Genomic DNA, 21,068 nt, shown 5'->3' on the forward strand with positions numbered 1-21,068 from the left:
TTTCCAACCGATTATCTAATAAAATTTTGAGGACGCAGTGTGAAGGGATGTTCAATCATGTGATATGAGCAACCTTAAGCCACAATCTGAAAAATTTGTATTTTAACCTGTGCTTTCGCGCAGAAGAGATTAGTTCCTCCTCTTACACACTCTCAATTTTCGGTGCGTGCAATTTCTGAAATTATAGTACCTCCTTGGATGTCAATTGGATATATTCATCATTCTATCGATCCATCAATCCATTCATGTCTATGGACTATCATCAGCACGGTTACAGTTACATGGATCATAGTGGAGGCTATTGGGACCACAATTCATGATGTCTTTTAGGAAGTTTTTTTTTTTTTTTTTTTTTTTTTTTTTTTTTTTTTTTTCTTTCTCAGGAACATCATTTGTGTGCTTCATTGCATTCAACCGAAAAAAAACCAATGTCGGGAATATTGATTGCTCATATTTATGATTTAATGGAACGAGCTACCAAGAAGGCATTCAAAGTGAAGATTACTTTAGCTTGATCTTGCTTCCTTTTTTTCTTTTCATTTCTGAATCGGTTTATTCAAACAGAGCTACTGTCTGGATTTACACCAATGGTTTCTTATATCGACAATATGCGCGGATCAAGAGAAACTCTACTGGGGCAACGGATACATTAAATGGCTATCATTGTCTATGAACCTCTAGTTAACACTTTGTCTGTTTTTTGACTGAAATAAATTTCTAGGACACAATGAAGGATATCTACAAGGAAGAGATTCTCCCCGTCCCCGCTAATGTCGAGGTCCAGATCAAGTCCCGCATTGTGACCGTCACCGGTCCTCGCGGTACTATCACCAAGAACTTCCGTCACGCTGAGATGGACATTGTCAAGTTGGATACCGCCCGCATCCGCCTTGTTGTCTGGCACGGCAAGCGCAAGCACGTTGCTTGCCTCCGCACCATCCGTTCATTGATCCATAACATGATCGTTGGTGTTACCAAGGGTTACGAGTACAAGATGCGTTTCGTCTATGCCCATTTCCCCATCAACGTCATTATTGCTGATGACCAAAAGTCGGTTGAAATCCGTAACTTCGTTGGTCAAAAGATCATCTTGAAGGTTCCCATGTTGGATGGCGTTACCATTTTCCACTCCAAGGATCAGAAGGATGAGATCACCTTGCAGGGCAACGATGTTGACAACGTTTCTCAGTCTGCTGCCAACATCCAGCAGGCCACCACCGTCAGAAACAAGGATATCCGTAAGTTCTTGGATGGTATCTACGTCTCCCAAAAGGGTGCCATCAAGGCTGATGACGAATAAAAAGGAGGTTTCTCTTTTTCTTTTTTATCCCTCATTAAAAATCTGGAGTGAAGAATCCAACACATTTTTTCGAAAAAAAAAAATAATAATAATTCGGATCTCAATGGATAATGATAATAAATCGCACAGTCTAGCGGCCTTGCTTCCCTCCGCTAAGGCAATCTGCGAAATGAATGTGCTGGGATGTATATAAAAGTTGATGGCCATAGAGGCATTGAAAATTTTAAGTATCATTCAAAATTGAAGAAAGTGAAGATAATGACGGCTACTGTAATTTAAGACCATAATCATTCAACAGGGAGAGAAGAATCAACATGTTATCAAGGTCTGTTGACGATAGTCTTTATTTTAATCATGCTATTAACGAGAGGTAGGATCGATGTTAATTTAGTCTATTTACAACAATAAAAAAAGCTTTCTGAATCATAAACAAATGTGCTGTTAGTAAGCCACATAGTGTTATTATTATTATTTTTTTTATATACCCTGCCAAAGCCTCTGACCTTCATTTTATAAGACATCGACTTTCCTTGAAGCTTCATTATTCTTACAGTTGCGCTTTACATTGTTTTTCCTCATCACCTAATACGCGGAAGGATAAAACTTCAACCTGGAGGAGAAAAATAAGACACTGTAAGAGAAAATACTACAAAGGAAAGCCAGGATGTCCAAGTCTTTAGCCAACACCAACACGGGACCTTTTGTTAAAGTCTCGACAAAAATATATATCCATTTGCCCCCATGCTTTGCTACCAAGCCGATCGAGGGTATTCAGGAACAATTGAATGGATTTCTTATGAGGTATTGTTCGAGTAGCCATATTCAGCGTACGATACTGCAGATCATGAGGATATATGTGTATATAAAAAGCTTCAAGTTTTTTTTAAAAAAAATGTCCGTGATCAATGGCATCATCCTCCACTCTATTAGATATATGCCTCAGGTAGATGGCGTTGTGCTAGCACATTCAGATCTGGAGCTACTACAATCAGCAGGAAAAATTATGTATGATTCACCTTACTGTCACTTCTGGATCTCGGTTAAGCTTTTGGTTTGGAAACCTATCAAAGGGAGTATCCTTCGTACGTCTTTTGTTTAAAAAAAAAAAAAAAAAAAAAAAAAAGAAAAGAAAAGAAAAGACAGGAAGAAAAAGGATAAACAATTGACATTCGCAGATACCTTTTTCTCACTTTTTCTTTTTTTTTCTTTTTTTTTTTTTTCATGTCCCTTTTTCCATCAAGACGGAACAATTAATCTGCAATCACCTGATCATATCGGTCTGGTACTTTATGGCACATTTAATGCCTCGATCCCTTCCGAGTTTATTCCCAAGGATAAATATGAATTTAATCCCAACAGCAGTTACAACCACCATATCAAACAGCAGCCGCAAGGAGAGGATGCAAACCAAGGCGAGGATTCTTTAGCTTCTGCTACTGGACTATTGAACGGAGAATGGGTCTTGAAGAGCACAGGCGAGAGCATTGGACACGATGGTGTTATTGAATTTGAAGTTGCAGAGTAAGTTTCTCATACTTCTTTTTTGTCTAAAAAATTAAGAGTTCAATGCTAATAGCTTCTTTTTTTTTCTTTTGTTGATAAAATTGTCTAGCTTGGTCAGGACGAACGATATGCTGGCAGTAACGGGATCTTTGATGGGTGTACCTGTAACAATGCGTCGTCCATCCATGATGATCAAACCTTCGACTTCTTCTGCTATTTCATTTTCAGGGAAGGCTAAAGGGGCCTTGTCAGATCCTGTACAAAAGAAAAGATCAGCACCGGAGGACGAAGAATCTACAGCCCAAGAGACAGATCTCAAGAGGATAAAGAAGGAAAAGAAGGAGAAGAAGAAGAAGAACAAGGAAGGCGAGAGTGAGGAGAAGGAGAAGAAGGAGAAGAAAGAGAAGAAAGAGAAGAAGGAAAAGAAGGAAAAGAAAGTGAAAAAGGTTGATTCATAGGACATTAGCATTTTTTTTGTTTTATTTTATTATTCATCTTAGAAACACAACTTATCCGCATCTTCCCATTATTATTATCACCACTATTTTTTTTTTCTTCATATAAACATTTCAGCATTGCACTTCCTACTAAGGCAAAGAAAAAAAAAAAAAAAAAAAAAAAGTTACAATTTGGTGCAGAGTTTTATACTATAACCATTGCTTTGCGCACAAGGATAAGGATACGGAACAAAGAGAGAGAGCGATAAATTGATCTAAGCTGGAAGCGAAGCAGCAGCGATTTTTGAGAACAAGCACGTGCTGGTTAATTTTTTCAGCATGCTGGTTCAATTTTTCAGCATGCTGGTTCAATTTTCCAGCATGCTGGTTCGTTTTTCCAGCATGCTGGTTCGATATTTCAGCATACTTGTTAAAATTTATTAAAATTTTTAACTTGCTTAACCAAGTGCTCCTCCATGCACTGCTACCTCAGACATCATTCGCATTTATTTTAGAATCTCGAGCATCAATAAAAGCTTGATTACTCACAGCTACAGAATGGATAATCCTCATTCAAACATTTGTCAGTTTTGTATATGCACATGCCTAAAAAAAGATGTCAGCCATAGTTTGGCATCTGTTTTAGAAATTAAGCGTTGCCATAGAAGTCCTTTATTTTAATAAAAAAGTTAGCTGCTACTGCTACAACTCTGTAATTTTTTCAGGGCAGAGACAAAGCTATGATAAAATATGATGTTACGGAAGTTTTGATTGGTCATTCGGTTTCTGCGTGCAGACAGGATCCATCCGGCTCTGCTGAATAACCTTTCAGAATCATTGGAAGTAGCCTGGACAGAAAGGTATGCTCGTGCAAATGGAGCAATATAATCCATTCCTCTTAATCCCTTGTCCTTTTGCTCCTTCCAGTAAAGCTCAGGAGTAAAAGCAAAACGCGCGATGTCCATCATCGGCGTTCTTGAAATAGACGCATCATAATATACCATATCGACACTAACTATCGAATGGTAATATTCTTGTTCCAAAAGAGGAAGTTGATCCCAACATGCTCCATCTTGGGTGGCGGCAAACTTTTTTGCTGCATCTCTGGTCACCTCTAGAGCTTTCTTCCTGAGAGAGTCACCATTGGTTGTCATTATGTCTTTAATGATACTCAAGGTCACCGGGTTCAGGAATAGCGATATGAGCATAACATCGGGAATGTCATCCACGGCCCACATCGTATTGATAAGCCTGTTAAGGTTTCTCCAGAGCTCCTGTGCCGTCTCGGTGTCGTATGTGCGAGAGTCCGGTAGCAACTCTTTCAACTTCACATACATTTGTGACAGTTTTGGATGGTCGGTACTGCCCACCCATTCAGTGAATTTGACTGCATCTGTCATCATATGAATGATTTCACGGAGAGCTTTGACCTCATCACGATCGAGTAGGTTTGGCTCTAATTCCTTTGCTTTCAACCTTATCTCCCTTTTTTCGGAGGATTCCATGCGATGGTAGGTGCGAGAAATTGCTTGAGAGTAAAGTAGCACTCTATTTGCCATCTTGTACTGGGAGTTCCATCTTGTAATGTTCCTCGACAGCAACTTGGCACCCTTGCCTTCCTGTTCTTCCACTAAGATAGACATCGCCGCGGCATTGCCTCTGAAAAAAACTGGCACTTGTCCAATAATTTCTTAGCGGGCTCGCATAGCTCCAAAGACTATTGATGCAAAGCTGGATCTTATGTGAGGCGCATGCCAACCAGTGCACCCCCTTGTGATCTTCTTGGTAGAGAGCTATCGCTTTTTTTATATTAGCACCTTGGTCTGTTGTTGCGCAAATGAGTCTTTCGCTCATATCCATGCTATCAATAGCCTCAGCTGGTAAATGAATCAAAAGACCACAAAAAAAAAAAAAAAAAAAAAAAAACGTTAAGAACGTTAAGAACGTTGCAATACTTATGAAAATATAAAGATAAGGGGCAGATGTATCAGCATTTCACTTACCAAACTTCCGGTGAGTATTTTGGGATGTTTGCACCCCATAGACTTGTTCCATCCCTATTGCAATAGATACTGGCTCGAAATTTGGCGTGAAAAAATGCATTGTAGTCCCCAAGAACTTCCTGTGATCGACGCTTGTCCAGCAATCTGTCGTGACGGCAGCGTAAAGCTTATAATAGGTAATGTACTCTTTGATTTCGCGTCTCATCTCTCGAACTCGTCGATCCATCCTGTCTTGCATAGCCATTGTGGTAGGGATATTGAAATAAGGATTGGTCATTTCAATGATTGATCTGAAGATCGTCGAATTAACTGCAGTAAAAGCGTATCCTCGAATGCTTCTTGTTCATGAGGGAGCGGCTTCTTGAGGCTCTCATTAACAATCTCATCTCGTGCGATGTCGAATTTTGCCTTTCTTGGTGGAGCCACGTCAACTTCTTCCGGATCAGGTGGCAGCATGATACCTTTAACCCTGCTCTGACAATTGCGAAATTCTTGGAGGGCACTATATAAATCGCCATGGCACTGAGTTAAGTGAACAGATCTTGAATATCCACTCCGTAGTACCACAGATTACTCCATCTTTCAGGACCAGACACTGGAATTCTTCCTTGCTTGATTTGAAAAAATGACCAATCACGCTGTTTTTGCGAAAGGATTTTTGATTTGGAATCAGGGCTAATGCTTTTTGAGAGGGAGGGGCGTCAGAGCATTGTTCTGGCGTAGGAATGGTACCAAAATCCAGTAACTCGTACAAATCATACCATCCGTTTGATGCAAAATGACTATCCCTCAGCTCTCTCCGCCGGTTGGCCAATGCTTCAGCATCAATGGCACGTGTAAAGTCAAAAGAGGGAAGATTAATAGATCTTGAACGCGTAAAGTTAATATTGCGCTGCTGCGTGGAGCTCAATGTAGAAATCGAGGAGACTGAAGATGGGCCTGGTTTTGACTCCCGATATTGGGAGAAGCTGTTGGATGAACGGAGAGATGACAGTGGGGGTTGCTGTGCAGCAAGTAGCGTATGATTATAACGTGATGTAGGCAAAGCTGTTGATGATTGAGAACGTCCAAACGTCCTTGGTCTGGCATGATGAACCGATTGCGCAAATCCACCGGGAGGAGAAGAAGTTTTGATGAACCTCCTCTTTTCGCGACCAATGCTTACCATGGGTCTCATCGTCTGGGATGAAGACGAGATTGGGTTCGCACCAAGATAGGAGTCTAGTACCTCAAGCTCATCACACGGCATATCTTGCGTCTCGAACGATTCGCCATTGTAGGCTGCATCACTAGTTTGGGGAGAATCGATTCTATTTGCTGGAAGACTTTCTGGAGTTGCATTCTTCGTTCGATTTGATTTCGGCGAGGTATAAGGGTCTCTTCCTCGTCCTCGTCCTCGTCCTCGTCACTGGTGTGCTCCTCCTGATACTCATTCCCCTCCTCGTGTCCATCCTCATACTCATCCTCATCTTCATCCTCATCCTCATACCCCTGTTCTCCATTCTCATCCTGGTGAAGAGGATCATGTGTATGATTTGCCATTATTTCTTAAAGATTTTGTGTGAAAGTAAAACGGGTAACAATGGAAAGAAGATAAAGAAGATTAAGAAGATAAAGAAGATAAAGGCAACGTTGTAGCATTCAATTGGTGTTTGGTTTTGTATAGCATGAAAACCTTTCTGTTCCACCAGCTGCAGTTAGCACGCCATTTTTGTTTTTTTGTGAAGAGGCAATGAAGGGTGACTATGGCTGACATCTTTTTTTAGGCATGTGCATATACAAAACTGACAAATGTTTGAATGAGGATTATCCATTCTGTAGCTGTGAGTAATCAAGCTTTTATTGATGCTCGAGATTCTAAAATAAATGCGAATGATGTCTGAGGTAGCAGTGCATGGAGGAGCACTTGGTTAAGCAAGTTAAAAATTTTAATAAATTTTAACAAGTATGCTGAAATATCGAACCAGCATGCTGAAATATCGAACCAGCATGCTGAAATATCGAACCAGCATGCTGAAATATCGAACCAGCATGCTGGAAAATTGAACCAGCATGCTGGAAAAACGAACCAGCATGCTGAAAAAATTAACCAGCACGTGCTTGTTCTCAAAAATCGCTGCTGCTTCGCTTCCAGCTTAGATCACTCAGAGCGAAGAATTTTGGCATACATGTAGTCCTTCTCTTGTGCAACAAGCAACAAATATGGAACAAGCCTGGTTGAGCATAGCATGAACAAAAAAAAAAAAAAAAAAAAAAAAAAAACTCGCGTCAGCTGATGTAATCAAGTAGCACTCAACTCTCCATCAGCATTCAACACTCACATTTGCTTCACAACTCATTGCCGATTCAAAATCAACCAAGAATAGCAGGAATAACACTCGAGTGCAAAACAAGGATACATCTGAAGCGCTACACCGCTTTTTTTATTTTTTTTTTATTTTTTTGATTCATTCTAATATGACTGCAGTACCAACGCTTCCGTTTGTCCTGCTCAAGGCACACAAACCTTACTCTACAAGCGATATTGTAGCCCTCAATGCTGCTGCCGCCACCTCCGCACCATTGACATCAGCAACCATGACGGCTACTGGCAGATCTTCCTCATCACACTCATTGATGGATAGCCGACCAGTACTTCGCTCCGCTTCGACAACTGACGCCAGAGCAAGTCCTGGATTAGGAATTGAAGCTGCGCCCACATCCTCCATATCATCATCCACTGCACCAGCAACAGTTAAGGCTACAGACCCTTCTACTGACTCTAATCCGATATCATCATTATCATCCGTGATTCAGACTCGAGCCATCCACCCGCAAGTGCATTATATTTTCGAGGACGATCCTCTTGAGAGTGATATCCTGGAATCCATCCCAAAATCGCGTTCTATCACCTTGGATCTTGACCCCAAATCGGGTACTATCAGCAATGTGGAATCCTTTATGACCCATTTACAGATCATGGACATAAAACTGGTGCCGCTCCAAACAACTCTGACCAATGCTACGACAACAGTGATGACAACTACTACTAATGCTGCTACATCAGCTTCCTCGGCATCATTGAACTCCTTGGGGGTAATCCCATCAGCGGGAAACACAGATACTGGGAGTGAGGGTAGCCATAATAATATCGCCCATACACAGGTGTTTGCAATGACAGATACTACAAGTAGTATAAATAATACTAACAACGGCTCTCCTTTAGCTGCTGCTGCTGCTGCTGCACTTTACAGGACAGACTCTTATGGAGCTTCTTCTAATCAATCTTCAATGACAATGTCGAGTACAAAGATGGCACGAAAGACGTCTGAAAGAAGTTTGATGGGGCAAGCAGGGATAACATTAGCGCCAGCAGCATCACTGACAGCCACTGCAAGAGGAAATGATATCGAAGATGATCTCAAATCCCACAGAAATGACGATGCAACGCTGCCAACTGCTATTTTAAACGCTTCAATATCAGTATCAGCAGCAGGGGCGTCATCACCATCGTCATCAATACGGGAGCCCATAATCAAGGATTGGACACTTGTTATTGACGTTGTTGAAGTAGATGAGGAAGATCATGAGAGGTAATTATTTTTTTTCTTTTTTTCCTTTTTTTCTTCGTCCTTTTCAGTTGACCTATCTGTACATGGAATCATGTAATAATTTTCTTATGTGTGTGCATGTTTTTTTTTTTTCAGTGATTCTGAGGTGCTGGATCAGTCCATGATCTCAAGCTTAGACACCGACGTGATTCCTGGAAATTATCTCTCTCACTGCGAAGCGCTTCTCAAGTCATTTAGTGCGAGGTAATTTTTTTTTTTTTTGTTTTGTTTAGTGTGAATTTGCAATGAATCGTTATCAAACAGCCCTCTTTATTAACACGTCATTCCGCCCTAGAAATCTCTTGGTGCACAAAATGATCGATTTCAATGATATCAGCCCTCCTCTGAAAGGCAATCCTCATTAGAATATATGGCCACGAACACCAATGGCTCGGGGCCACAATAGCCTTTTTTTCATTTTGTGCTGTTGGTGTAAATCCTTTTTTCCAATAATACAACTTCATGGGAAACGAGTGAACGATAAAATGAAAGAATGAATTAAAAAGTCTTCTTTTTTAGATGCAGGAAACAATATGATATAATAAAAAAAGAACGGCCACTTTTTCACTCCTTTTTAGGGAGAGGCTTCTCTGAACCGTGATTTAGTCTGACGAACCCCCGAGAAAGATAGGTTAGGGAATGAGTTTGATGTGTTTAAGCTCGGGGTCGAGCTCAAGGTTAGAGTTGATTCCGATTTTGTGTACAAGTGCAGCAGCAATGTCACTGCCAAATGAGCCATTGGTATGCAAATAATTGACATCATTGAAAATATGCTAAGTCAAGTCGCTCATGGCCATCCACCAAGGTCTTGTTGAAGGATGATGGAGTCGCAGAGCAGCCAATTGTATATTGGGTGAACCATGAGTACGGGGTACAGTTGGACGTTTAGATACCATTGTTGCTGGTGATAGGGCTGACGAGCCCGATCCTAACAGGGTTGCTTCGTTTACTGAAGACATCTCGTCAAAAAGTTGTAAACTCATCTATTTTTCAAAACTCAAAATCTTAATTTTTTTTCGATCTCGCGTTTTCTGTTGTCAACGATACGCTCCTCCTCAGGCTCACTGTTCTCCACTAAATCAAATACGGTCCTGATATCTTGGGTGGCCTCTATATCAGGCTCTAGAGTAACGGCTTCTGCTTGCTCTTGATTCATTACTCTATCTAGTTCTATGCCCTACTCGCTGTTACCCCTCTATCCGACGTTTGCATATACCGCTCTTGGACCGCTTGTGGTACCTCCTTGGTTATAGCTTTAAAGATATACGCTATCATAACGTATTCGTTATGTGTATTGGTCGCTTTAATGCGAGTAACTTCATCAGGCCCCTTCTGTAGCCCTGCAGGCTGCTTGTTTGGCAAGCACGGGCTTGAATCGGCAGCAATGGAAGGTTGCCCAGCTTTTTGGTTTGAAGAAGCATCTTTGAACCCGTGTTTAGGAAGAGTCATATATTTTTAATCTAAAAACGGTAATTGACGTGACGAACTTGCAAGCCAATTGACTGTCAATAAACTCGAGAGTATTCAAAAAAATATAAGGGATCGCGACCAAATGAAACGGGCATTGAAATAAATATTTCCTCAGAATTCAATTGAAAGCGAGTATATTAAAAAATATTAGTTTACGGCTTTTTGGCGAGGACAGCTTGAAGTTTTAGGAATGCAATGAGAAACAAAATGAACCTCGATTGATATTTCTCAGCGCTTCTCTCATTGCATGTGTCCTTCATCCCCTTTCATTCCTGACATTACAGATCTTTTCCGCATGATCTGATCTTTATTGATCTTTTCAAGCCAATCAACATAATGAGTGGCAATGGTGACCGAAAGCACCACTAAGCCCTACTAATCATCGATCTTCATTTCACTCGTATGGGGAAAGAAAAAAAGAAAGAGAGAGAAATGTACAGCACACGCAACAACATGTATTTTTAGTCTTATCTTTATAAGCAAAAGAAAGTGTATTATGTTCGCAAACTAGAATGCTTTTGTTCCTGGGGTTCGTGCCTAAATCCTCAATAAAAGGCATATTTCACAGAACGCATTGCCATGTGTAGCATAGACTAAGACTAGTAAAAATAACTAACTAAAATTACTAACTAAATTAACACGCTAAAAGTTAGCGGTAGAAATTAGTGGCAATAGTACATGATAGATATGTACCTGGCGCATGCTCTTTACATTAGAAAATGGATAAACATCCCATGGGTGTGCCGTACGGACCCACATCTTATTCCCACTTACGTTTCTACCTGTCTACTTGTCTGTCTAAAACTTTTTAATTTCTGTCCCAAGAAATCCCTTTGAGGCTGTCCGTGAAAATTCACGGCTAAAGACACGCATTTGCTGCTCAAATTCCTTGGAGTGTTTCATATTGTTCATCTCAACGTAGGCTTCGGGCCAACAGTATGACTTATTCTCCTTGAAGAAGCCAGAATAGCCGCCTTGCATCACATACACTTCAGGATAAAAAACTGCGGGGTAATGCATAGCATTCGCCTCACGGTCTTGATTGCGAAGATGACGAGCCCTATTTTTTTTTTTTTAAAAAAAAAAAAAAAAAAAAAAAAAAAAAAAGGTAAATGGCAGTCCTCATTATGGGCTATTAACATGTTCCTACTGCGTAGCTCTTCAATATGCCTGCGATTCATACGTCTCAACAATAGCCTCCTTTATAACTTACATGCGAGGGCCGCGTTCACAAGAAAATTCACAGTGGAAAATCAAAAGCACACGCTTGTCGGTAATGGCTGGCTGGAGTAATAACTCCTCAAGCTTGTCTGTTGTGTTCACATTGACTGCTGACTTGATATGTCCACCCTCAAATTCATATGGAAATCGGCAATCAACAATGTAGAGTAGGTCATATTTGTCCTTGTATTTACCATCCAAAACATCAACGAGCTAAAATAAAAACAGATCAGACGTATAAGCAAAAATAAAAAAAAAATAAAAAAAAATAAAAGACTCAAAATCGAATTTTCAGGGCAAACCAAGGAGTGAATAGAGATAGATAGATTGCAACCAACTCAGCTCAATTGCTATTAATAACATACTGTTTGAGGTGTAATTCGTTTAGTGGTGTCTTCGGGTTTGGATATGAAGTCGGCACAAGGCAGGATTTGGCAATCTTCTCGTGATGGGTCAGGGACATAACCATCTGGCGCAAAAACTAATGATTTTTTGCCGACCCTTGTTAAGGTTGTATTCGACAATCTGGATGATCTACTCGGTTCGAGGGTTCTCATAAACTCGTCTCTATTAGAAATCATTGTTTGGTGACGACGTAGCAAGCCTGGTCGTGTTGCTCTTGCTGAAGTGCAAACTGCAGTTGGTATTAATGCAGCTGTATTTACTACACTTGACGTTGATGACATGAGTGGGTTAGATGTTGCCGGTTCGATTGATCTCGATTTCGAAGAGCTCAGACTAGTAAGTGTATTCTGTTCATGAGTGCCTTCATGGTTCTCAGAATCTGAGAAACTGAAGGGCATGGTATCGGGAATAGGCTGCGAAAGGCTTGTTCGTTCACTGGTGGTGGAAGATCTTCGATCCCGAGTAATGAGACTGTAAGGAGCCATTCTTCTGGTTGAGAGTGGCAGCGGTATGGGATTTATATTTGCTGCACAGCTCTTCTTCGCTGAGATGGCCGAGGAATCCAGGTCCTTGGGATTAGAATTGCTGCCGCTATGATTGCCGGTTATGCCAAGTTTTCCTTTATAGCTCTGTTTATCTGCTGAAATATCCTTTGAAGTACATACAGTAGTGTTGTTGTGTGGCTGGGATAAAGACGATTGTAGTGGTTTTTTTGTAGTAAAGGACGTATTTAAAATCGCTTGCCTCAATGTATTTTGTGGTTGATCCAATCGTTTGCCAGCAATGTGATTGTATTTTGAAGACAATGACAGAGTTCTGTTCGACGATTTATGCACTGAATCCAAGGCTAGGAAAGGCGATGGCCTCAGGGTTAGGGAAGATGGTCTCAAGTACCCTTTGCCTAATGCCCCTGCAAATGTACGGGCACGGCCCAGAGGTGGTGGCATCAACTTTGATTTATCTTGATCATTCGAGCTCTCTGATCCTACAGCCCTTAGTCGAGCAAGAAATGGAGATACAGGAGGAGGGTCTGAATGCGATCGTCCGTCCTTAGCAGTGGATTCTGGACGAAGGCCGAGTGTTGGACGGTTAAGTTGGGGCTGTTGACGAGGCTCAGAAGGTTCTGTGTGTTCTACATTATCGGATGGCGGTGATTTGGCGCGTTGGTGAAGGATACGAGCGCTTTGAGAAAAGTGATTTACCGATTTCACGTTACTAATAGAACGGTCGAGAAAATAAAATTAAACAAAATAAAATGAAATGAAATAAAGGTAGTGTAAGGTGTAAGACGTAAAGTGTGGGATGCAAGATAAACCACACAATCTATTTGTATTATTTGCAATTCAGTACATAGACTGTGCACACACCTCAACTCCAAGAATGTCTTCGCCTTTTTGTTTGGTTTGAATAGAGTATCCTGATGCCTTTTCTTGAAAAGTTCTGATATTTTAATTTGATCTCCACCGTCTCGACGTCTAATGTGACAGCTACATGTTAGGCTTTAATGCTAATTAAAACAAAAGAAAGCATGGATTATGTGCATATTTACTAAACCCTAACCTAGACGCGTCCGAAGTACGCCCTGACCCTTTGAATGCAGTCTCATCGATGCAAGGCGTACTATGGTAGACATCCTTGACTAATTCAACGCGTCGCTCTTTGTTACATGGTCCCAGCTTAGGTTTGTTTGAATCGAGTGTCATCGTACAACGAATAACGTTTACAATTGCAAAAATAAAAAATAAAAAATAAAGCAAAGTGGAAACTAGCAAATAGAGGAGAATTCTTTCTTTTTTTTTTTTTGGCTGCTTGGAAGTGTGGTATTGTTGTTGAGGTTCTTATGTTAAAATTGAGTCAAGAACAAAAGGAAGAAGCAGTGCACAGACTCAGGTACGCCACGATGCGTTTTGTATTTTTCTCTTAATGTTTTTGAAAGCGAATCAAAGTAAGGAAGCGACATACATAAAAAGTACAAGCTTGTGAGCCTTTAGTGAAAGCGATGCATAAGCAAATAGCAATAATAAGCAACAAATTTATGTAATGAATGAAAAAGACCGAGGATAATGGAGGGGAATGATGTGTGCTGGTAAAGAGGGCAGGACAAAAGAAAAAAAAAATAAAATAAAGTAAAATAAAATAAAGGCGCGCTGTCACGTGGAGTAAACACACAGCCACACTGCATTAACGTCTACATGATGATCGTGTGCCATATTTTTCTTATAGGCGAGTCAATGTAACACTGGAATATCCGAGTTCTAGAGCGGAAATGAAAATACCACAATTGCCGCGTGGTATTATAAAAAGGAAGTGATCATCCTCCTTTTTTCCGCCAGTTAGCATGCCAATACGTCAACTATAGGCGTACAGTCTAGTAGGTTTGATGAGACACGCCACCAATCTGGCCACTCCTGGCTGTCGGAATAACAAAGGATCATGCGCCGTCGATTCAATTAGCTCAGACAAACACATGAATCCCCCTTGTCTTCCAACAAACACAATTGTGAAAATTAGTAATGCAGCCATTTGATACATTTAAGCATTAAATAGCATGACATGTCAACAAACCTTTATTTGAATTGATACCAAATCAAGCGCCGCAGTTTAGAGAGAAAAAACAAAACATTTTGGCTCCATTGATCCAACTATTTCTATTTTTCTCTATATGAGCTCCATTGATCCAGCTTTTTTTTTTGTTGATTTTCCCAGCAAGAAAAGGGAAATGAAAGAAATAAAAGGGCGGGAACTTGCCCTGATTTGGTGTGATTCGAAAAGATTTAAATAGTCCTTCTCAAACCATTGTCTCAATTTCTTTTTCTTTCTTTCTTTCTTTTTCTTTATGTTGATTTTCTTTGTCTTCTAACCTCCTCTCTCATTCTCTTATACTCTTACCCTAATCTGCACTTGTGCACTAGACAGAGAGTAACGAACTACTTCACTTTACCCTCTTCCTTCCTTCCTCTCTCTTCCTTCACTCTCTCATTCCCCTGTCAACCTCACTCGTTTAGTGATCCTAAATGTCACTTGTTCCAGGCTCTATTGCCAGGCTATGTAGAAACGAACCATCTGTATGTCAATTGTTTATTGGCGTAACTGCTGTTCTGAATGTACTACCACCTTACCCCACAACTAAACTCGGATTCTTTTTCTTGTTTTTATTTCGGGCATGACTTTCTTTAGACACCATGGATGGACAATGACTTTACGCCATGTTTCCACCAAAGGTAAGCAAAGACACCAAGAAGATCTTTTCATGTCATAATCAATTGGGGGGAAAATGATGCTCATCATGGAGTGTGCATCATTAAAGATGAATGTCGCAGGATCTATTTGTCAATGCTCTAAGAGTCTTTTTGAAAGGGAAAAAAGAAAGGAGGGATTGAGAAGAGCAGGCGCCGTTCTTACTTTCGGCCTCTTCCTATCAGATTGCACTCTTGTGATTGAATGCATCATCGAGGGGAACCTCCGAGTCAACATAGGCATGGGTGACAACACTTTTTCAACTTCAACCCAAAACAAGGTTTTTCCCATCACCTAATGTTTTCTCGGAAATCTATAGAAGATCAGAGTATTTTCTTCTTAATCATACTTTATTTGCTGGCTCAGCTAATCATTTCTGTGAAACATTGTTCCTGTGCTGATTCTCAATAGCGTTCTTGATGCTGGTATCCCCCTGTTGTTCGCCATCAGCTCTTTGGTGATCTTTATTGGCACCGCGATCTACAAGCAAGCGCGCAGGAATCATTCAGGAGATCACTCCGGCTATCTTCCTATCTCGGGTCAGGACGACACAATTGCTGGACCAGAGGCAGATCTGGATGACCAGGAACATTTAAACCAAATCAACCCCCTCAACTCTACAGATTCAAGCGTTCATCTTGGCCAGGTTGCCTCTGGACGTCATATATCTGGACGTGATGCTGTCAAGACATTAGCCTCGGCGGTTTCTCTCGCCGTCTCTGTCGTCTGGTTAATTAGTCGATCAAATGAGGATAAGGAAACTTATCTTTACATCGCACCGCTGATCTCGATGCTAGTTTGGGTATGTATCTACCCTTTTTCGTATAATCATACTTTGTCGGGATTATTTCGATAATATTGGTAACATGGATACCATGGCAAACAGTCTGCTTCGATCAGAGATGACATCGATGGAAAAAAATTTCCAAATTTATATTAAAAAGACAGGATCAGTAGAACCGAATAGATGCATATGACGGCCAATGCTACCATTGTTCCTTCATCTCTCATGGACTATCTAATCCATTGGACGCAGAACTGGTTGCAGAGGCCTAACTGAAAGTAAATGCTATATGCCACAGACTTTTTCTTTAACCAGTCCACCATGACGCCTACTATGTCCACATAGGTATATGTCTTCACTCTCACAGTCATCCACCTACTGCGCCCTCTCAACCCGTTGATTTCCTTGACTCCTCACTTTTCGGCCTTCTTCATCGTCAACCTACCTATTGCATTCTTCAGGTTCCGCACTCAGATTATCCACAAGACATCTCAAATTGAGCTGATCTTGGCCTCGATCTATTTTGCAAATGCTATTGTCCTTGTGGTGCTCGCTCTTACATCCAGCAAGTCTGCTCGTACTTTGGTACCCAAGCCTGGTGAACGTGTTCCCTGTCCTGAGACCTACGCTTCCATCTCTGCTCTTGCCTTCTTCTCTTGGGCCGACCCGCTGATTGCACTTGGATACAAACAGGTGCTCAATAACGAAGATATCTGGGACTTCCGTCTGAGCGACTATTCTTCTGCTGTGATTCATCACTTCCGTCAGTCAATTCTTGCTACTCGTAAAAACCATGCGTTTATTGTGCGTCTGATCATCAACTTTAGGAGGCGCATCTCCGTTCAGGCAGTATGGGCTGTTGCATGGGGAGTCCTGACATTCGTTGGTCCTTTTGCTTTGGAGCGTATCCTCAATTTTGTGGATAATAAGGAAATTTCTACAGAATGGGGATATATTTATGTCTTTGGCATGTTTTTCGGAATGGCTCTTGGAACAGTCGCTCAATCTCAGATGCTTTGGCATGGCCGCCGTATCTCAATGCAGCTTCGTTCGATTATCGTGGGTGAGGTTTATGCAAAAGCTCTACGCCGTAAGGATCGTGCCGGACAGACTCAGAAGGGGGAGAATCATGATTCTGACAATGAAGACGAAGAGAATGAAATGTTTACCCATGGTGCAATCAACAATATGATCTCCAATGTAAGATTCCATTCATCTTTTCTCCAGGCGTAGAAATATTCGGGATCTTGATGAATGCGGCCCTAATATTAATTTTTTTATTGCCAAATGTTTATCTGTATATATAGGACACCTCGGAAATCTCGAATGCTAGTGCTTACCTTCAAGACTTGTATATCCTTCCTCTTCAAATTGCTCTTGCCATCACGTTCTTGTATCGTATCCTTGGTTGGCCTGCATTAACGGGAGTTGTGACCATGGCATGCTTCATTCCTTTCAACTTGTATTTGACTAATAAGGTCGAAACCATTCAGGATGAGCTCATGAAAGCTACTGATAAGCGTGCAGAGCTCATGAACGAGCTTTTGCAAGCCATTCGCATCATCAAGTTCTTCTCATGGGAACGCAACTTTTATGGTAAGGTTGATAAAGCTCGTGAGCTCGAGCTGTACAAACTTCGCCTGCGCTTCACCTGGTGGATTTTCGGCACTGCATTGTGGTTTGGAACACCTGTCGTTGTCACCATTACCACTTTCTTTGTCTATACTAAAATCGCTGGTAATACCTTAACGTCGAGTGTCGCCTTTCCGGCTTTGGCGCTCTTTAACGTGCTCCGCGCGCCCATGGACGCCTTTCCTGAAATGCTGTCTCAGTGTTTGCGTGCCAAGGTCTCCGCTGCCCGTATTGATCGTTTCTTGGATGAAGAAGAAGTATTGGTCTACGCTAACGCCAATGCCAAGCCTCGCAAAAATTTGCCCACAGACCCTATTATCGGATTCAAGAACGCCACTTTCTCGTACGCTAGCAAGGCAGATCAAGACGCTGCTGATGCTGCGCGCGAAGGGGGCCAGAACGTTAGTGGCCATCATTTCGAACTCAAAGACCTGAACCTTGAATTCCCAGTCGGCGAATTATCCGTGATTACTGGACCCACTGGAAGCGGGAAAACATCATTGTTGCTCTCTTTACTTGGAGAGATCAATCCCGTCAAGGGGCAGGCTTTTTTGCCTCGTCGTGATTCTCATGATATCAACCCTGTTACTGGACTGACAAACGGAATTGCCTATGTTGCCCAACAAGCATGGCTCCAGAATAACACTGTGCGCAACAATATCTTGTTTGGAACACCATTCGATCAGCGTCGGTATGATCAGGTCATTGAGATGTGCGCCCTTCAGCGTGACTTTGAGATTCTGGAACATGGTGATCAAACTGAGATTGGTGAGCGTGGCATCACACTGTCAGGTGGCCAAAAGCAGCGCATTGCCCTTGCTCGCGCTATCTACTCGACAGCAGGCCATATTCTGTTAGATGATTGTCTATCTGCTGTCGATGCACACACGGCGAAATGGCTTTTTGCTAAATGCTTGATGGGTCCTTTGATGCAGGGTCGAACACGGATCTTGGTCACCCATGCAGTTTCCTTGACGTTACGTGGTGCTGCTCATGTTGTTGTTCTCAAGAATGGTGTTGTAGTCGCTAATGGTACACCCAATCAGGTACTTGAGGCTGGGGTTCTAGGCGATGAGATATACAATGAGGAACAAATTATTGAGGATCACACTACAGATGACCGAACAGTCGCAGGAATCGAAGAGGTTGAAGATGAAATCGGTTCACATACTCCTGTTGCCTCTTCATCTGCCACATTGACTGCAGCTGGAAAGAAGAGGAGCCCTAACAGTGACGACTCTTCAACAGATTCGACCATCCCTATCAAGGAAAAGAAGAAGCTGATGGAAGACGAAGAAAAAACGGATGGTTCTGTATCCTGGAGCGTCTACAAACTTTATTTTGGTTCGATGGGAGGTGTCCCATACTGGATTTTCCTTTTGGGAGCATTTATTTTTATGCAAATCTTCCAAGTTGCAGCTGACACTTGGCTTCGTTTCTGGGCTGGTGCCTCAGAGCGTCAAGACGATAATGATCCGTACTCGAGTGCATCTTTTGCAATCGCCTCTACTCCTTCGTATGCGACTTCAACATCAAGCATTGCCACCAATGCCTCGAGTCTTTTGATGTCGTTTGCCTGCCAGTACCGCGGAGACCACAACTACTTTGGCAACAACCCCATCCGTATCTGTCGTCAAGAAATCTTTGACAATCGTCAACCTATGAGCCCAATGAGTGCTTTGAGTTATCAGACTTCTGACTCTTCAACTGAATTCTCAACGCTCGCATACAAGCCCTCCAAGGAGCTCGGTGACCTGAACTATTACCTAGGAATTTATGCCTTACTTTCGGCTTTGTATATTGTCACGATCATGTGCCGCCAAGCCGTTCAGTACAAAGGATCATTGGATGCTTCAAGGTCGATTCATCGCCGGCTTCTGTCGCAGATTTTGAACTCACCTGTCCGTTTCTTCGACACGACTCCTTTGGGTCGCATCATGAACCGATTTACCAAGGATATTGAGACCGTGGATCAGGAAGTCGCCCCAATCGCCTCTAACTTGATGTTTGATCTCCTGGGGACACTGACTGTTGTCATTGTCATTACCTATGTGACACCTCAGTTCTTGTTCCCTGCATTCTTGATCTCAATCTTGTTTGTAATCATGGCCACTCTATATCTTCGTTCATCACGCGAATTGAAGCGCATTGAATCCATCACAAAATCTCCTATTTTCTCTCATTTTGGCGAGTCTCTCTCAGGAGTTGCTACGATCCGTGCCTATGGTCAAGAGAAGCGCTTTCAGCATGAGAATCTCGAGCTGCTGGATGACCACAACCGTCCTTTCTTCTATCTCTGGGTCTGTAACCGTTGGCTCTCCATCCGCGTAGACATTCTTAGCGCCCTGGTCTCATTCTTTGCAGGGCTTTTGATCGTCGTCAACCGCGATAACCTCGACCCTGGCGCTGCTGGTCTCTCCCTCACATATTCACTTACCTTCACTGACCATGTTCTCTGGTTAGTTCGTTTGTATTCTAATAATGAAATGAACATGAACTCTGTGGAGCGTGTGCGTGAATACATGGACTTGCCCCAAGAGCCTCCAGCTATCATTGAGGGCTCACGTCCTCCGCCAGGATGGCCTAACAATGGTGAGATCATGGTCGAGAATTTGGTAATGCAATACTCTCCTGATGATCCACCTGTCATTCGCGATGTCTCTTTCCATGTAAACCCGAGAGAAAAGGTCGGCATTGTTGGGCGGACTGGTGCAGGAAAGTCAACATTGGCGGTTGCATTCTTCCGTTTCATGGAGATGACATCAGGCAAGATCACTGTAGATGGTATCGATATCTCTACACTCGGTGTCCACGACCTCAGATCATCCTTGACTATTATTCCTCAGGATCCTGTCTTATTTATTGGAACAATTCGTACAAATCTGGATCCATTTAACGAGCACGACGATGCAGCGCTCTGGGCCACATTGAAGCGTGTACACTTGGTCTCAGAGGATGGTACGGCGCCCAACACCTTTGGTAATTTAGACAGCGAGGTTCATGAGAACGGCAATAACTTTTCACAAGGCCAGCGTCAGTTGATTGGTTTGGCACGTGCATTGCTGAAGCAGAGTAAGATCATCATCTTGGATGAGGCTACGGCCTCTGTGGATCATGAGACGGATGCGCGTATCCAGGCCACCATCCGTGAAGAATTTAAAGGGTCGACTCTTTTAACGATTGCACATCGGTTGAGGACTATCATTGACTTTGACAAGGTCCTAGTTATGGATCATGGTCAAGTTGTACAGTTCGATACACCCTGGAACTTGATTCGTGACGAGGGTATTTTCCGAGGCATGTGTCAGCGCTCAGGCGAATTCGATCTCCTTGTTGAAATGGCAGTGACAGCAGAAAAGAGGGCCAACAACAACAGGTCATAGGGGAAAATAGACACCAGTGTACTTGTCATTAGCATTCATAACATATAATTCTGCATTGTTAAAATATTGATCATTGTTACTTCTTTTTATTTATGTTCGTTTT

General features: G+C 42.0%; 5 protein-coding genes across 5 annotated transcripts; 4 read left to right on the forward strand and 1 right to left on the reverse strand.

Moving 5' to 3' along the window:
- Positions 1-382: 382 nt before the first annotated feature.
- BCR41DRAFT_359127 (ribosomal protein L6, alpha-beta domain-containing protein) lies at positions 383-1,693 on the forward strand. Its single transcript, XM_022025178.1, has one exon. It carries the CDS (start codon positions 728-730, stop codon positions 1,298-1,300), a length of 573 nt encoding a protein of 190 aa, XP_021878628.1. The 5' UTR covers positions 383-727; the 3' UTR covers positions 1,301-1,693.
- A 110-nt stretch (positions 1,694-1,803) lies between these two features.
- BCR41DRAFT_339741 (hypothetical protein) lies at positions 1,804-3,397 on the forward strand. The gene is made up of 4 exons (XM_022022173.1): positions 1,804-2,101; positions 2,231-2,382; positions 2,542-2,821; positions 2,913-3,397. Exons 1-4 carry the CDS (start codon positions 1,965-1,967, stop codon positions 3,259-3,261), a joined length of 918 nt encoding a protein of 305 aa, XP_021878629.1. The 5' UTR covers positions 1,804-1,964; the 3' UTR covers positions 3,262-3,397.
- Positions 3,398-7,518: 4,121 nt separating this feature from the next.
- On the forward strand, positions 7,519-9,433 carry BCR41DRAFT_388552 (hypothetical protein). Its single transcript, XM_022028015.1, has 3 exons — positions 7,519-8,815; positions 8,930-9,037; positions 9,129-9,433. The coding sequence occupies exons 1-3, from the start codon at positions 7,701-7,703 to the stop codon at positions 9,196-9,198; spliced, it is 1,293 nt and encodes a 430-aa protein (XP_021878630.1). The 5' UTR covers positions 7,519-7,700; the 3' UTR covers positions 9,199-9,433.
- A 1,803-nt stretch (positions 9,434-11,236) lies between these two features.
- Positions 11,237-11,731, reverse strand: BCR41DRAFT_295886 (Rhodanese-like domain-containing protein; the record flags this gene model as incomplete). The annotated part of the gene is made up of 2 exons (XM_022020422.1): positions 11,237-11,363; positions 11,517-11,731. Coding segments are annotated over 2 exons (342 nt in total), but the record flags the coding sequence as incomplete, so codon positions are not given.
- Positions 11,732-14,770: 3,039 nt separating this feature from the next.
- On the forward strand, positions 14,771-21,041 carry BCR41DRAFT_424416 (hypothetical protein). The gene is made up of 5 exons (XM_022030425.1): positions 14,771-14,994; positions 15,107-15,150; positions 15,578-15,968; positions 16,296-17,150; positions 17,258-21,041. Exons 1-5 carry the CDS (start codon positions 14,944-14,946, stop codon positions 20,963-20,965), a joined length of 5,049 nt encoding a protein of 1,682 aa, XP_021878632.1. The 5' UTR covers positions 14,771-14,943; the 3' UTR covers positions 20,966-21,041.
- The last annotated feature ends 27 nt before the right edge of the window (positions 21,042-21,068 follow it).

Source organism: Lobosporangium transversale, assembly GCF_002105155.1.
Source record: "Lobosporangium transversale strain NRRL 3116 chromosome Unknown BCR41scaffold_36, whole genome shotgun sequence".
Taxonomy (NCBI): domain Eukaryota; kingdom Fungi; phylum Mortierellomycota; class Mortierellomycetes; order Mortierellales; family Mortierellaceae; genus Lobosporangium; species Lobosporangium transversale.

Bases quoted from the DNA above. Each gene is read 5' to 3' on its own strand.
- BCR41DRAFT_388552 (XM_022028015.1), top strand. From the start codon at position 7,701: ATGACTGCAGTACCAACGCTTCCGTTTGTCCTGCTCAAGGCACACAAA. The intron at 8,816-8,929 runs GTAATTATTTTT...TTTTTTTTTCAG, and splicing joins GATGAGGAAGATCATGAGAG to TGATTCTGAGGTGCTGGATC. The intron at 9,038-9,128 runs GTAATTTTTTTT...ATTCCGCCCTAG, and splicing joins CTCAAGTCATTTAGTGCGAG to AAATCTCTTGGTGCACAAAA.
- BCR41DRAFT_339741 (XM_022022173.1), top strand. From the start codon at position 1,965: ATGTCCAAGTCTTTAGCCAACACCAACACGGGACCTTTTGTTAAAGTC. The intron at 2,102-2,230 runs GTATTGTTCGAG...CCACTCTATTAG, and splicing joins TTGAATGGATTTCTTATGAG to ATATATGCCTCAGGTAGATG. The intron at 2,383-2,541 runs GTACGTCTTTTG...TTTTCCATCAAG, and splicing joins TATCAAAGGGAGTATCCTTC to ACGGAACAATTAATCTGCAA.
- BCR41DRAFT_359127 (XM_022025178.1), top strand. From the start codon at position 728: ATGAAGGATATCTACAAGGAAGAGATTCTCCCCGTCCCCGCTAATGTC.
- BCR41DRAFT_424416 (XM_022030425.1), top strand. From the start codon at position 14,944: ATGTCACTTGTTCCAGGCTCTATTGCCAGGCTATGTAGAAACGAACCA. The intron at 15,151-15,577 runs GTAAGCAAAGAC...GATTCTCAATAG, and splicing joins ACGCCATGTTTCCACCAAAG to CGTTCTTGATGCTGGTATCC. The intron at 17,151-17,257 runs GTAAGATTCCAT...CTGTATATATAG, and splicing joins TCAACAATATGATCTCCAAT to GACACCTCGGAAATCTCGAA.